Raw genomic sequence first — 15,046 nt, 5'->3', positions numbered from 1 at the left:
TTAGGCAGTCTGGTGGTCCTCTTCTTTCTGGGGAATTGGACTTAAGTGTGATACCTGATTGACTTTAGTCCTACTACAGTTGAAAATTCCCAAACAAAAGCAATCTAGAAATTTTAAACTCCCTAGCAACAAGGACTATTAAGAGGTTCTATCATATCTGGAAAAAGGAATGTTCTGATTCAGAAAAATTCAGGTCAAACTGTACATCAGTTCAATTTATATTGTACAATATATAACCATGAAAGTAATCAATGAAAGTAATGAGATCAACATTCTTTATTACAGTACTTACCTGGCATTTGTAGTCATTATGAGGCAAGTTTTTTAACATCATAAAGCCACCCAAATATCAGTCAAATCTGTCCCAAATAGGCAAATACGTTTACATTTTACAAAAAGGGGAAATAAGGATGGAGAGGTATGCAATTCTTTTGAATATCTTTAGTTTCTTCCTTTTGCCACTGAATCTTCAGTCCAAATTCTAGAAGTCACTGTATATTTAATATGCCAAATCACCCTTATTTTGACAGATAAAATCTTCAAGTATGTTAAGAAGGTGCTTATATTAATTTTATTTGATGGTGATATAGGAAATATAGTGTCTGATTTCCATTACAATATGGAAACCATATTAGAAAGTAAAAATGTTTTTTAAAATTCACCTTTTTTAAGATTGGAAAGACATGCAGTTATCCAGTGACATCACTAGATGGTGCTACTGTGATCCAAATAGATTGACATTACTTTACTAGAGATAGGGAAAAGGATAGCTACTGAAATTGAACAAAAGAAAAGCATATAGTGAAGTAAAAAACAGCTTTTTAAGGCACCATCAAATGGGTAGATAAGCAAAATCCGAAGGAATAAAAGTTGAAGATCTAATATTCACATCACTGAAGTTACCCTTCCTAATAAGAATCAAAAGATTACAGATTTAGACAGGTAAAGGATTTTAGAAGGACAAGCCCAACACTTTTTATTGTATTAATCAGATAGCATAAACGATTAAAAAGTAGGACAAAGACAATATTTCCCTGATAATTACTTATTCATGTTTGGTGATTAAACATTTAAAAAATAGATATAACTAATTTCTAGTAAAATGTTGAGAATCAACATAAATGTTCATTACCTTTTCATATTCTTCTTCAGAAGGATTATACTTTCTCAGCCATTCTGCAAGTGGCTTATCTTTAAAGGATCCTGTCACTCCATATTCTACTTGGATTTTCCTGAGCGTATCTGAAGCAGGTACAAGCTCCACCATACCTTTATTTAGTAACAACAAATTATCAGTAATGCTGAAATATCTAAACAGGCGATCTTATCCAATGCATTTACTCTTTATGCAGAAAACTGTAAGGAGAAAGTTTAACTAAGACACTTCTTGATCTCATGGCGATATGGTTTACAAGAGAATAATGAAAGTAAAAGAAATAACTGAGATATACAATATTACACAAGCATATTAAATAGTTCTAAAACATAATGCTAAGAAAGGTTTGAGAATAAAAGGTATTAGAGACTAAAGGAACTAGGAAAGGATTCATAGCAACTAAGCTAGGTTTTAAAGGATAGACTGGAACTTTATAAGAAAAATGGGGGAAGAAGAGAATTCTAGCAATGAGGGATACTGGAAGCAAAGACATGGAGGCAGGAAAGTACACAATTATATTTAAGTTTGGCACAACTGGAGAGTACATGGAGAGAAACAATATAAGTCTGGAAAGGCAAAGGTACCATATTATAGAAGACGTTGAAAGAAAAAAAAGTTTTCATTTTACTCTGGAAGAAACAAATCTATTGAACTTAAGCAGTGACAAGACTACATCTATAAATGAGAAAGATTACTTTAGGAGTGGCATTAAAAGAAAGATAAGCAGACCTTGGAAACTGATGGAATATGAAATGCAGAGCAGAAGGAAGAAAAAACAACAAACCCAATGTTACAAATTTGGAAAAGAGATTAAAAGTAGTGCCACAGAAAGAGACAGATAAGTGAGGAGAAAATAGAGGATATATCAATTTGGAGGAAAAGTTTGAGTTTGAGGACCTATGAGGATGTCCATGTAGAAATGCTCAGAAAATAACTGGAGACATGGGTCTGGAGCTCAGACCTGGGAGTTAGCTGAATGGAGGAATAGAAACCAGAGAATTAAGAAAATAGTACTAAATCTAAACCCGAAAAACAAGCGTTTATAAAAAGAATGAAGAGCCAAAAAGATAGAGTGGTTAGAGAGGCTAAGGAAAATTTGAAGACTAGTTAGTATCTTTGAAGTGAAATGAACATAGAGTATCGAGTAGGAGAAGATATCTAAAAATGATATTATCTAGCATTTTATATATATTGGCTATTTATAACTATTATTTCCAGATAATGGTAGAAATAAACACAATCAAAATTAAGTTTTTGTTTTTCTCTTTAGAAAATCTTTTTAAGGTATTATAGTGAAATTGAAGATATTGAAAATCTATCAGTTGGCCTGATGTGATAACTGCTTAAAATAACCATTGAGGTAATTACTGTATTTCCGAGGATTGCTCCAATACCTTCAAAGACTCAAGCTTCCATATATACAATTTGGGCATTTTCTTTTAAAATCCTCCAGACTCAGAGACCCAGACTCAGGAACTTAATCCACTAAGATCTGGAATGTTTAACATCTGGTAAAACTATTCTGATTAGTGAGTTAGTGAGGACAAATTCAGTTGGATTCAGAGTACTAGGTCATTTCCACAGCTGTCCAGTATGTCCACCTTGTTGCTATCTGCCTTGGGGCTGCATATACACAAATACTTCTCTCTCTCTGTCTCTCCCATTTGACTCTTATACCTTTGCTCACCAACCCTATAATTTCCCAGTCTATAATATCCTTTCCTTATCACTTTCCCCGTATACAATTTATAATACAAGCTGCTTGAGCCAGGCTGTCAATATTGTCTCTAAGTTCCATGTTTAGGTATATATTAAGTACTTTATGAATGCTTTTCACTCATTCATCTTCATTTAACAGTATGGGTATTTCCCTCAACAATGCTTTCTAATATTATAACAGACTATGTAGCAAAGCATTATACATTTGGCTATGATATCACTATTAACAGTGAAAATTAACAGTGAAAAAACAGTTAACATGAAGGAAACTTTTGGCTCTTATGCCTTGGGGAAGGATGGATATGCATTTTAAAATGTGTTTTCTGTCTTTCATATTAAAATGTTCAATTCAAATCCAATACTATCCTATCTCCTAAAAGTCTAGTATGTCATTCCTCAAAATTTCTCAACATCATTAGCCTTTTCTTGCACTTCCTATTAATACTCATTGTGATTAATAGTTAGGAATTTTGAATCCTATTTCCTCTTGCCTCCTCAAAGAACTTGGCTCAGTAATCATTACTCTTTTTATGCATTTTCACTAGTTATACAAATTCAAGAGTAACAAAACTCACTATCTTTGTAAATCTAGCCTCTTGATATAGCTAGATACAGAACTTGAATAGGGTTTTAGATGATCTTAACTCCCACCTCAGACACTTAAAAGGCTGTCACCTTGATTAAATCACTTAACTCTCTTAATCTCAGTTTCCACATCTGTAAAATGGGGATGCTAACAGTACCTATCTCCCAGAGTTGAGAATTAAATGAGACATTATATGTAAAACCTTTTGTAAAACTTGAAGCATTATATAAATGTAAATTATTATTATTCCAGCCTTTGATTCTAGCTATTATTATTAATATTATTGCTACTAAGTTTCCAGTCATCTGAGTTCTCAACTTCAGTGTTAGCCTTTTTTTTTTCTCTTCTCATCTCTTATAATTCATTGGTTGCTGAATCTTATTGATTCTATCTCCACAAGATCTTTTGCATCCAGATCCTTTTATTCACTCACAGTACTACCACTCTACTCTGGGTATTCATCATTTCTTGTTTGGACTTTTACCATAACTTCTGCTCCCAGTTTTTCACTTATACATAACTGCCAGGATGAGCTTTCTGAAATGAAGTCTGAAAACATTATTCTCTTGCTCAACAATCTCTTTATATATAAAATCATTCTCCTCACACACACACCCCGCTCCAGGCAATTGGGGTTAAGTGACTTGCCCAAGATCACACAGCTAGGAAGTGTTAAATGTCTGAGACCAGGTTTGAATTCAGGTCCTCCTGACTTCAGGGCGGGTGTTCTATCCATTGTGCCACCTAGCTGCCCCCTTTTATATATCTTATAATGAAATATAGTCTGGTACTTACAACTGTACATTCTGGATCTAGACTTATTCTATATTATGTCCCTTTGATCCATTCTATGTTCTAGTCAAATTATCTGTATTCTGACCTTAGCATTCTATCTTCCTAATGCTATACCTCAGTGCATGCTTGGGATATCCTATTTTCTCATTTCTCACTCTTAGAATTCTTTCTTTGAGGTGCAAGATCAGCTACCACTTCCTCCAAAAGTCTTTCCTAGTCTTAATAGTTGATAGTATTAATTTTCTTCAAATCATTTTGTCACATATGTTTTAAATATTATATCTCCTGATAGGGGGAAGTTTGGCAGCACAGTGGATAGAGTGCTGGGCCTGATTTAGGAAGATTCATCTTCCTGAGTACAAATCTGGCCTCAGACATTTACTAGACGTGTGACCCTGGGCAAATCATTTAACTCTGTTTACCTCAGTTTTCTCATTTGTAAAATGAGCTGGAGAAGGGAATGCCAAATCGCTCAAATACTTCTCCCAAGTAGAGTTATGAAGGAGGATACTATTGATATATCTCAACAACAATAATCTCCTAGAAAAGATAAGCTCCCTGACATATAGGAACTCTTCCCTAATACTTGTACAGGGATTTGGACATAGTTGGGGCTTAATAAATGCTTGCTGAGAATTTAAATCTCCACATTATCATTGCTTCTTTGCCATCAGACTTTTAAATATACTCAGGCTGGGATCCCCAGCCCCCAACCCTTCTAAAACTAGAAGTCTCAACTCTCCCTCATTCAATTATTAGACTTCTTGAAAAAAGTAAATTTTTTTTTTTTTTAATATTATCCATTTCTGTATTCACTATTCACTTAGTTCTCTACTTTTCAATCAGAGGTTTCTTATAGTGCTTGTGAAACTGTTCTCTCCAAAGAGACAGATTTTAGTCATTTGCCTCCTCCTTGTCATCTATCTCCATAACCAATCCTTTCTTTCCACTTACATGACTACCATTTTCATATAAGCTTTCATCACCTTTCACCCAGACAATGGCAATAGCTTCCAAATTGGTGTTCCTGTCTTAAGATGTTCTCTTTTTTAATCTGTTCCTCATGGAGCTATCAAATTCATATTTCTAGAACACAGTTCTAACAGTGTCACTCCCTGCTCAACAAACTCCAGAAGTTCCTCATTATCCTCCAGGATCAAATACAAACTCCTCTTGTCCCCTATCTTTCCAGCATTATTATTATTTTTTTTTCATTCATTCTATGGTAAACCAAAATATTCTCCTTGATATTTCTCATACAACATTAAACCCTTCTATCTTCATATCTTTGCACACGATGGCCTGTTCCTCATGCTCAGCATGAGCATCCTCATGCTATATTCCCTCTGCATTTCTGCCATAGGTTTAACTATCCTCTCTTTGCAGGTAACTTGTAGATCTACATACATATCCAGTCCCCAATCTTTCCCTCAAAACTTAGGGAATGTCATTAGCTAAATAGTACATACTTAATATTTAAATTGCATGTTCTAGTGACTATTAAGACTAGGAAAGACTTTTTGAAAGAAGTGGCATCTGAGCTTGTACCTTGAAGAAAGAATTTTTAGAGTGAGAGATGAGAAAAAAGGATATTCCTTAACCTAGAGAGACCTTAAACTGAATTTATTATTTTTTCCCACAATATTCTTCCAAACTTCTCTTTCTTTAGAAGAAAACAGTATCTTCCCCACGCTCCCAGTCTGTAATCTTGGTATTATCCTTAAATCCTTATTATCACTTAACCCACAAATCCAATCAGTTGCCAAATGTTGCCATTTTTATCTTTATATCTCTCACAGGGACTTTCCTCCACTCACACAGTTAAACACTGTTTCAGGGTCTTATCACCTTTAGGAGAGGAGTTCTTAACAGTTCTCCCTGCCTCTGTCTCTCATCACTACCACCTATATTATATAAGTACTTGACACACTGCCTGGTATATATTATATGTCTCCCATACTTAATAACTTCAACAGAATTGTCTCTGCACTGACTATCCGTCTGAAATGCAATCTGTCTTAACTTCACTTAAGATCCTGCTCATATATCATATTTTATATGAAGCCTTTCATGATCCTTCTAGACACTTGAGCCTTCCCTCCTCTATTATATTTAAAGTCTGTGTGTGTGTGCATCTGTGTCTGTAGGTAATTCTTAGCTTTATATTTTGACATATAAAATGAAGATGACTCCATTTGAATGTAACTTTACTGCAAATGGGGCTGGTTTCACTTTTTTTCTATTTTTGTTCCTAGAGTCTAGCAGAATTTCTGGAACAGAGTAGGCACTAAATGAATGCTCAGTGACAACCTCTTAGAATCTTTACTTTCTTTCAAAGTCAAGCTCAAAACACAGTCTTTAAAATGATGTCTTTCCTGATATCTCTAGCTCCTGGTTCTTTCTTCCCAATATTATCCAATATTAATCAATCCAGTATATATTTTGTATTTATGTAGATGTCTTTCCTGATGGAATTTAATTTCTTTTAGCATTAGGAACGCTAATAAGAAGTTTTTTCCTATTATTTCTAGAGTCCAATACAGTTCCTAGAGAATAGAAGTTATTAAATAAATGCTTTTTGATCTATTAACTATTCCTTCTTAATAAAAATCTACTCAATTAGCTTCAAACACACAATATACTCTTTGAATTCTTCATTTAACCTCTTTATGTCTACTTTACTTTTATTTGGCTGGGTCCTCAACTTTTTTTCAACTCCCAACTATGATGTTTCCCAGTTCAATTTTACATTTATTAAGTACCTACTATATTAAGCAATACCTATCTAAAATTGAAAAAAAAAACAAACATTATAGGTTATGGAAAAAAGTTTTAAAAGCCTTTTCAGAAAAAACAACAAAGATGTCCATTATGACACCTACTATTTAACATACTTTTAGAAGTGCTAACTATAGTAGTAAGTCAAGGAAAGAAATTGTGGTAATAAACAGACAAAATTTAGGAAATAAAACCATTTGATTTGGTTGTCTAATAAATCCTAAAGTCAACCAAGAATTAATTAAAACAATGTGTAAATTCAGTAAAATAACAGGATATCAAATTAAGTGTCTTAATATGCATAAGGCATGGTGCTAGATGCTGGGAATTCAAAGACAAAAATCAAAACAGTTTCTAGCCTCCAATTTACATTCTATTAGGTCTTATTTTTTACCTCACTCCTCCTCCTCATGTTAATCTCAACATAATTCTATGGTATATACTAATACTATCTGCCTGTCATATACCTCTAAGCTCTCTGGTTACCTATCTCAAGAAGTATTTAGGACATCTTCAATTGTTTTTCTAATGACAATTCTAATTAATTAAGTCTCAAACTGAGCTCATCTTTCCTCCTAAAGTCTTACTCTTCCTTCTGAATTTACTATTTCTGTCTAACACTATTTTTCAGAGTTCCGAATTCATAATTTTAGGGTTTACTTGGATATGAGGTAAAGGATAAGAGAAGAGTTACCATCATCTCTCATATGTATTGCCTTTTCACTAATCTCAGGATCACTACCTCTTGTACAGATCCACATATCTACATTTCAGGACTAATTTTTTTTTCATTGTAGTAAGTTTATTTATTTTTAATACATATTGCTTTACGAATCATGTTAGGAGAGAAAGATTAGAGCAAAAGGGAAAAACCATGGGAGAGATTAAAAAAAAAAAAAATAGAAAAAAGTGAACATAGCATGTCTTGATTTACATCAAATCTCCTCAGTTCTTTTTCTGGATGCAGGAGACATTTCCTGTTTTCAAGACTATTCTAAATAGCTTTTAGCAGTTTTTTCCATCTACCTTCAATTGAACTTTCATTATCCTACCAGAATAATATTTCTTATGTATAGATCTGCTTGAAATGCTTCTCTTAAAAAAAAAAAAAAAAGAATTCAACGATTCCTTTTTCTCTTCCAAATAAAGTTCTTTTGGTTTGTTATTTCAGGCTTTTCACAACATGATACTACTTTATTTTTCCAGCTTTGTCTCATACTTCTATATTTTATATATTCTAGGCTACCACCAAACAGGACAATTTTTTCTCTCTCCCTCCCAAATAAATACTATGAGTGAATCCCACCATGCCTTTGCAGAAAATGTTTCTTATTACTCCCACCCCCTTCTCTTTTATTCTGAATTTCTACCCATTCTTTAAAATGCAAAACAAATTCTACCACATCCAAAAAGTTTTCGGTGGTTTATCTTCCTCCCCTACAGAAACTGACCACAATATTCCCCATAGACCTACATTTTGTTTTGCTAATGCAGTTATATATTATAGCAATTTGTGTTAGAGGAATCCAGTGGCTTAGTGGATAGAATAATAGGCTTAAAATCAGAAAGTCCCGAGTTCAAATTTAGCCTCAGACATTTACTAATCATGTTACCCTGGGCAAGTCATTTAGATTTTTTTTACACTCATCCACTGGAAAAGGAAATGACAAATCCCATCAGTATCTTTGCTGAGAAAACTCCAAGCCAAGCACTGGTACACTAAGCTCCATAGGTTGAAGAAAAGTCAGACCTAACTAAACAAAAACAACAATGTAGTTATGCATTATAACTATCTGTCTTTACAAACTAAATTCATTACAGGAAGGAAATGAATCTCAATTAGACTAGAATTTAACCTAGTACGTAACGGGTATTTCAAATGTTTCAAAAGTTATACTTACTGCTGTAACCATCACATGTTAACCTCATCTAGATGCTTACATAATTCTGTAATTAGAGATAGACAATGTTCATGTTTAAGGATTAAGACAAATCAAAGTAAAGGAGACTTGGAACTTAAGAAATCTCCATATTCTGGAGACATAAGAAGAAAAGTAGTCCACGGTATAAGAGAAAGAAAAATGAACAGAAAGATAAGAAAAGCATCCAGGCATTGAGGTATCAGAAAAGACAAGACTAGGTAGTTTCTAGAACTGAAGGGCTGTCAATAATATTTAATATTAACAAGAAAAGATGAAGGATGAGAATAGAAAATGTAATTGGATTTGATAATGAGGATTTATGAGAGTATAATTTCTGTAGTAGGTGGTATGGGAACATAGACTTCTTGGATTTTTAAAAAATGTATAAGTAATTAAGTAGTGATATTTTCATGGGAAGTAATGTTGGTAGATAAAGATAATTCAATTCAAGAAATGAGATATTAAAAAGAAAAAGAAGGAATTTAACTATAGATGGTGGTAGGACCAAGCAGAAGAACTTAGAAACCAGAGGAAAGAAGCATTTTTGAGGATAGAATAGAATTAACAAAAAAGGAAAAGTCTGAAGATGCTAGAGAGGGAAAATGTGCTCAAGGTTTTAGAATCAATTCTTTCAAAGCTAGAAAAGAGATAATTTTTTTGTGTGCGAAAAAAATTAGGTAGAAAAATTTTAGATCATAAAAAGAAAATGAAGTTTGCCTTTGATGATGTATAAAGCCTGATAAAAACTGTCTTCTGTACAGATCAAGTGTCAAAAATTAACTTGTAAATATAAAAGCTATTGAGCAAAAAACCCTTAAAATATACTTACTATAGTTCATTGAGCTAACCCTGTTCCTATTCAAGATAGTTTTTAATTAAAGAAATTATACTGATTTTATATTTCTTTGGCCAAAAGAAGTCCAATATAAAGAATAGAAGAATAACAAATAAGATAAACTTAAATGAGATCTTGATGTGAACACACAGAAATGGGAAAATTAGATACCAGATATAAACTAGTAATTTCACCTCTATCTTTGCCTGTTGAAAGACACTTGAAAATGACCATTCTCAGATCCAGTCCCTCCTTTAGCCAGATCTTATCCATAATCTTTATCATTTGTAAAGCCAACATATCTTGCCGTAGATCTTCACCAACCTTAAAATGAAAAAAAATAAAAGGACCACTCTTTTAGAAGTCTTAATAGACTATATTCTTTCAAAGCTAAGAGAAATTCATTTAGAAACTGTTTTAAAAACAAGCTTTTTCCCCAAGATTTTAACAATTATTCCAAGGACAATCAAAGAAAGCAAGAAAAAGAGAACAGGAAATTCTTTAATTCTTCTATAGAACTCAGCATATAAGAAGCATGATCCAGATTTGCTCATCCTGACAAATAATGAAGATAAATTATTCTTTACTTTTTCAATCTGTAGTTTCCTATCAATTTTTTTTTTTACATGTGAAAACATCTTGAAAACTCACAAAAGCCTTCATCTTTGAAGCTACTTCTACAGGCAAAGGAAAAAGAGAATAAGAGGCCCAGAGTAGGCACAATTTTGAGCAAGACTGACAGTAGAGACAGAACAAGTATTTTTCTTTGCTTTTAAAAAGTTGCTCATTATTGTTGTGTTCTTTTCCTGTTAAAGCCTAAAATCTGGAAGTGAGGATTTGTCCCTTGTCTTTTAATTTTATTTTGTTTTTCATTTTTGTTGACAATTACTATTGATAATTTCAGAAATCATTTTTTAAAAAATTTTAAGTGCTTGCTTTTTAAAGTAAAGAAAACCAGTGTTTCTATCCATAGGATCATATAAGAATTCCTCATGTATAAAAGATATGACATTCTGTGAATGGGATTATAAGAAAAAAGAAATTGAGTGGATAATGTGGGAGAAAGGAGCTGTGACTCCATATATTGGGTGAGATAGCAGTAAAGGGTAATGATCATAGTACAAGCATTTATTTTTATACCCAAATTGGTTTTTACTAAAGGACTAGGCATCATTTCCATACACATTTGTAAGGTATATTCCTATTCCCAAGAATATATAACATATCTCTTGAGCAATTAAAATTTTTTGGTTAAAATTATTGAAATTACTCTGTCTTTGAAAAAAATTAACCTTTGGTGTTGTTTCCTCAGCTTTAAATGAAGGGGTTGAACTAGGTTATTTAGCTCTAAAATCTAATTTATGACAAGAAAGTCTCCTATAAAGTATTTTGGGGGATATTTAATGTACAATAGAAAAAAAATGACCTAGATTCAAATCAAACTTCATCACCTTACTAAATGAGCTTGGAAAAGACCTTTCTAAATTTCAAGATTTTCACCTGAAAGGGTTTGGATTAACAATCTTAATTTGATGATTTCTAAACTGCTTCTAGCTCTAAATTTATAATCTCCTTTATGATTTCCCATATTCTGAAGCTGTTGTTCATAGGTTTCTCCAAGGAAGCTCTACTCATGCAGACAGTCTTACTCTTATTTTGACATCTTAAGGATTATTCACTTATTCTCATTTTTCATACATGGCCATATCCTCAAGAATTTCTTATTACTTTGTGAACTTTTACACAGTAATAGATGGAAATTGTTTACTGCTTTGGGTATTTATAATTTTAGCTCTTACAAGATTATGGTTTTGATGATTTGAAGTTATGTTCTTCTATGATTTTTTTCTTCCTGCTAGATCAAGCAATGTCTCTTACACAAAATCTAAACAAAAGAATTCCCTATTGATGGTAAGACTCTTCAAATGTTCCGGTTATAGATAATACTGTAAGGAACAAATATCTAAAATACTGCAAAACTTACTTACAGAAATCAACAACTGCATAAAAATGACCAATCTAACAAGTTACATGAGAAAAATGAAGTGGAAGACAAATACACATGTGTTTGACTTGATGATGATGCTCAGTGAAACTACTGAATGAAATTTTCCCTGCAGCCACAGAAATTTATGTTTTAAAAATCACTTTTAAAAAATAAGCAAAAATCTCCATTTTTTCTCTCCTGTCTCCTCCTTGTCCCCATTGAGAAAAGAAAAAACTTAAGACAAGCATACATAATCAAACAAATTTCCAAACTGGTCATGTCCAAAAAAAAAATCTATGTCTCATTCTGCACTGTTAAGTCAGGAGTAAGATAATATGTTTCATCATTCATCCTCAAGAATCATGTTTGGTTGAAACGAATGTGAACTATCTGCATCTTTGTTTTTCTTCCCGGGTTATTTATACCTTCTGAATCCAATTCTCCCTATGCAACAAGAGAACTGTTCGGTTCTGCAAACATATATTGTATCTAGGATATACTGCAACATATCCAACATATAAAGGACTGCTTGCCATCTAGGGGAGGGGGTGGAGGGAGGGAGGGAAAAAAAAAATCGGAACAGAAACGAGTGTCAATATAAAGTAATTATTAAATAAAAATTTAAAAAAAAAATCATGTTTGGTCATTATACTTATGAGTTCCCAATTCTTTTCAAAGTCACTTGCCTTTATTTAGAATACTATTGTCACTGTAACAATTATTCTCTCGAATTTGTTCACTTCACTCTGTGTCAGTTCATACAAGTCTTCCAGGTTTCTTTGAAACCATCCTTATTACATTTTAGAATTCAATAAAATTCCATGACATTTAGATACCATAATTTGTATAGCTATTCTCCAAATTGATGGGCACCCTGTCCAATTCTCATTTCTACCCCAAAAAGAGCTAACAATATTTTTGTATATTCTTAAGAGTTTGTACTGCTTAGGATTAAACCTTCCTTTAATCTTAGCCTCTCTCTTTTTTTAATTAGAGCTTTTTATTTACAAAATATATATGCATGGATAATTTTTCAACATCGACCCTTGCAAAACTTTTTGTTCCAAATTTTTCCCTCCTTCCCCCCATTCCCTCTCCTGGATGACAGTCCAATACAAGTTAAATATGTTAAAATATATGTTAAATCCAACATATGTATACATATTTATACAGTCATCTTGTGGCACAAAAAAAAAATCTAATCTAGAAAGAAAAAAAATTGAGAAGGAAAACAAATTGCAAGCAAACATCAACAGAAAGCCTGAAAATTCTAGCCTCCCTTTAAATCCTCCTTTTTCTATTGAATGATATGCATCTTTATATTCAATTTTTTGTGTGTATTCTTCCTTCCTTTGACCAGTTAAAAACACTGAAGCTCAAGAATAAGCCACTTTCCCCCACTTCCTATCATTTCCTCCTCCAAAAAAGTACATCTTTTCCCATTTCCACTCTTGAGATTATCAAGGCATAACAGAAGCACTCTCAGGCCTTCTCTGATTAGATTCCCTTTTATGATCTCCAGATGATAACAAGGTTCAAAGTAGATACATATTTGACTGTAAGAAGTTTATTCTTGCTTCGTACTTTACCATCATTACAATTTATCTTTTCATGTTGTTCTTAATTATTTGAATTTCAAATTTTTTCTACATCTCTAGTCTTTTTATCAGGTAAGATTTCAAGTCTTCTACTTCATTAAAAACCCATTTTTTCTCCCTATAGCATTACACCGAGTTTGGCTATATCCCAGATCCTCTGCCTTCTGGAACATCACATTCCAAACTCTCTACCCCTTTTGAGGGGCTACTGCTCTTGCATACGTGAATTGGATGGTAGTTTCTTAGTACTTGAATTATTTCTTTTTGGCTGCTTGCAGTATTTTTCTTGAAAAATGCTGTTTTAGCGGATCACTGATACATTGTTGGTGGAACTGTGAATGGATCCAACCATTGTGGAGAACAATTTGGAACTATGAACTATGCTCAAAAAGTTATACAACTGTGCATATCCTTTGACCCAGAAGTGTTTCTATTGGGATTATATCCAAAGAGATCTTAAAGGAAGGAAAGGTAAAGTGGCAGCCCTCTTTGTAGTGGCAAGAAACTAGAAACTGAGTGGATGCTCATCAATTGGAGAATGGCTGAATAAGCTGTGGTATATAAATGTTATGGGATATTATGATTCTGTAAGAAATGACCAGCAGGTATATATATATATATATAAAAGAACATTAGGAATAATACTGAAAGAATTAGAACCTTATTAGCATATTGACTAATCATTTCATAAAATAATAAAACATGTTATCCACTTATTGATAGAGATTTCAAATATTCAGAATGCAAAATGAGACAAATGATTAATATAGAAATGTGTGTTTAAAAAAAAAAAAAAGAAAGAAATGACCAGCAGAATGATTTGAGAAAGGCCTGGAGAGACTTACATGGATTGATGCTGAATGAAATAAGCAGAACCAGGAGATCATCGTACATGGCACTATACAACGATCAATTCTGATGGACATGGCTCTTTTCAACAATGAGATGATTCAAACCACTTCCACTTGCTCAGTGATGAAGAGAGCCATCTACACCCAGAGAGAGGACAATGGGAACTGAATGTGAACCACAACATAACATTCTCACTCTCTCTGTTGTATGCTTGCATTTTGTTTTTTCGGAGTTTTTTTCTTCCTTCTTGATCTGATTTTTCTTGTGCAGCAAGAACAAAACAGTTTTTGCAAGGATCAATGTTGAAATTGCCCATGCATATGCTTTGTAAATAAAAAGCTTTAATAAAAAAAGAAAAATGCTATTTTAGAATCATTCTGGGTTTTTCTCTTGAGCTTTCCTGATACCACACTAGCTCTTTACATTTAGATCCTTTTTTTCCCCCTTTAGGTTTTGCATTATTCCAGGAGCTCAGACCAATTCTTCAGTGTTCCCAAAGTGGTCTGAATTAGGCCAAAAATCTGACGGCTTCCTCTGTGGTCTGAATTCTACAAATTCCTGATCTGGGTTTGGATCTGATCAACAGTAAATGCCACTATCAACCATCTAGAAAATGCCAGTTTCAAGCTGACCAAACTGTATGTTTCCCTTTGGTCTCAGATTTCTGTCCTAAGTTATCCCTCTGCAGGCTCCACAATGTGGCTAGACATTGGCACTGAATCCCTATTCTTTATCTAGGGTATAAACCACACAACTACTAAATGTTTCTATACTTGCTTCTGTGCTTTTTTTTTAAAGCACACAGGCTAAAGCCTGCA

At 33.1% G+C, this 15,046-nt stretch overlaps 1 protein-coding gene across 1 annotated transcript in view; it reads right to left on the bottom strand.

Moving 5' to 3' along the window:
- The window catches only part of PIK3C2A (phosphatidylinositol-4-phosphate 3-kinase catalytic subunit type 2 alpha), a 159,933-nt gene that overhangs the window by 25,361 nt on the left and 119,526 nt on the right, over nucleotides 1-15,046 (bottom strand). The window contains exons 22-23 of the mRNA XM_051965392.1: nucleotides 9,986-10,115; nucleotides 1,133-1,269 (exon numbers count right to left, since the gene is read on the bottom strand). Coding sequence (XP_051821352.1) covers nucleotides 1,133-1,269; nucleotides 9,986-10,115 — 267 coding nt within the window. The remainder of the gene's footprint in view (nucleotides 1-1,132; nucleotides 1,270-9,985; nucleotides 10,116-15,046) is intronic.

This window comes from Antechinus flavipes, chromosome 6, assembly GCF_016432865.1.
Source record: "Antechinus flavipes isolate AdamAnt ecotype Samford, QLD, Australia chromosome 6, AdamAnt_v2, whole genome shotgun sequence".
In the NCBI taxonomy this organism is placed as follows: Eukaryota; Metazoa; Chordata; class Mammalia; order Dasyuromorphia; family Dasyuridae; genus Antechinus; species Antechinus flavipes.
The sequence above is the reverse complement of the archived record's forward strand: the minus strand, read 5'-3'. Positions and strand labels throughout refer to the sequence as shown.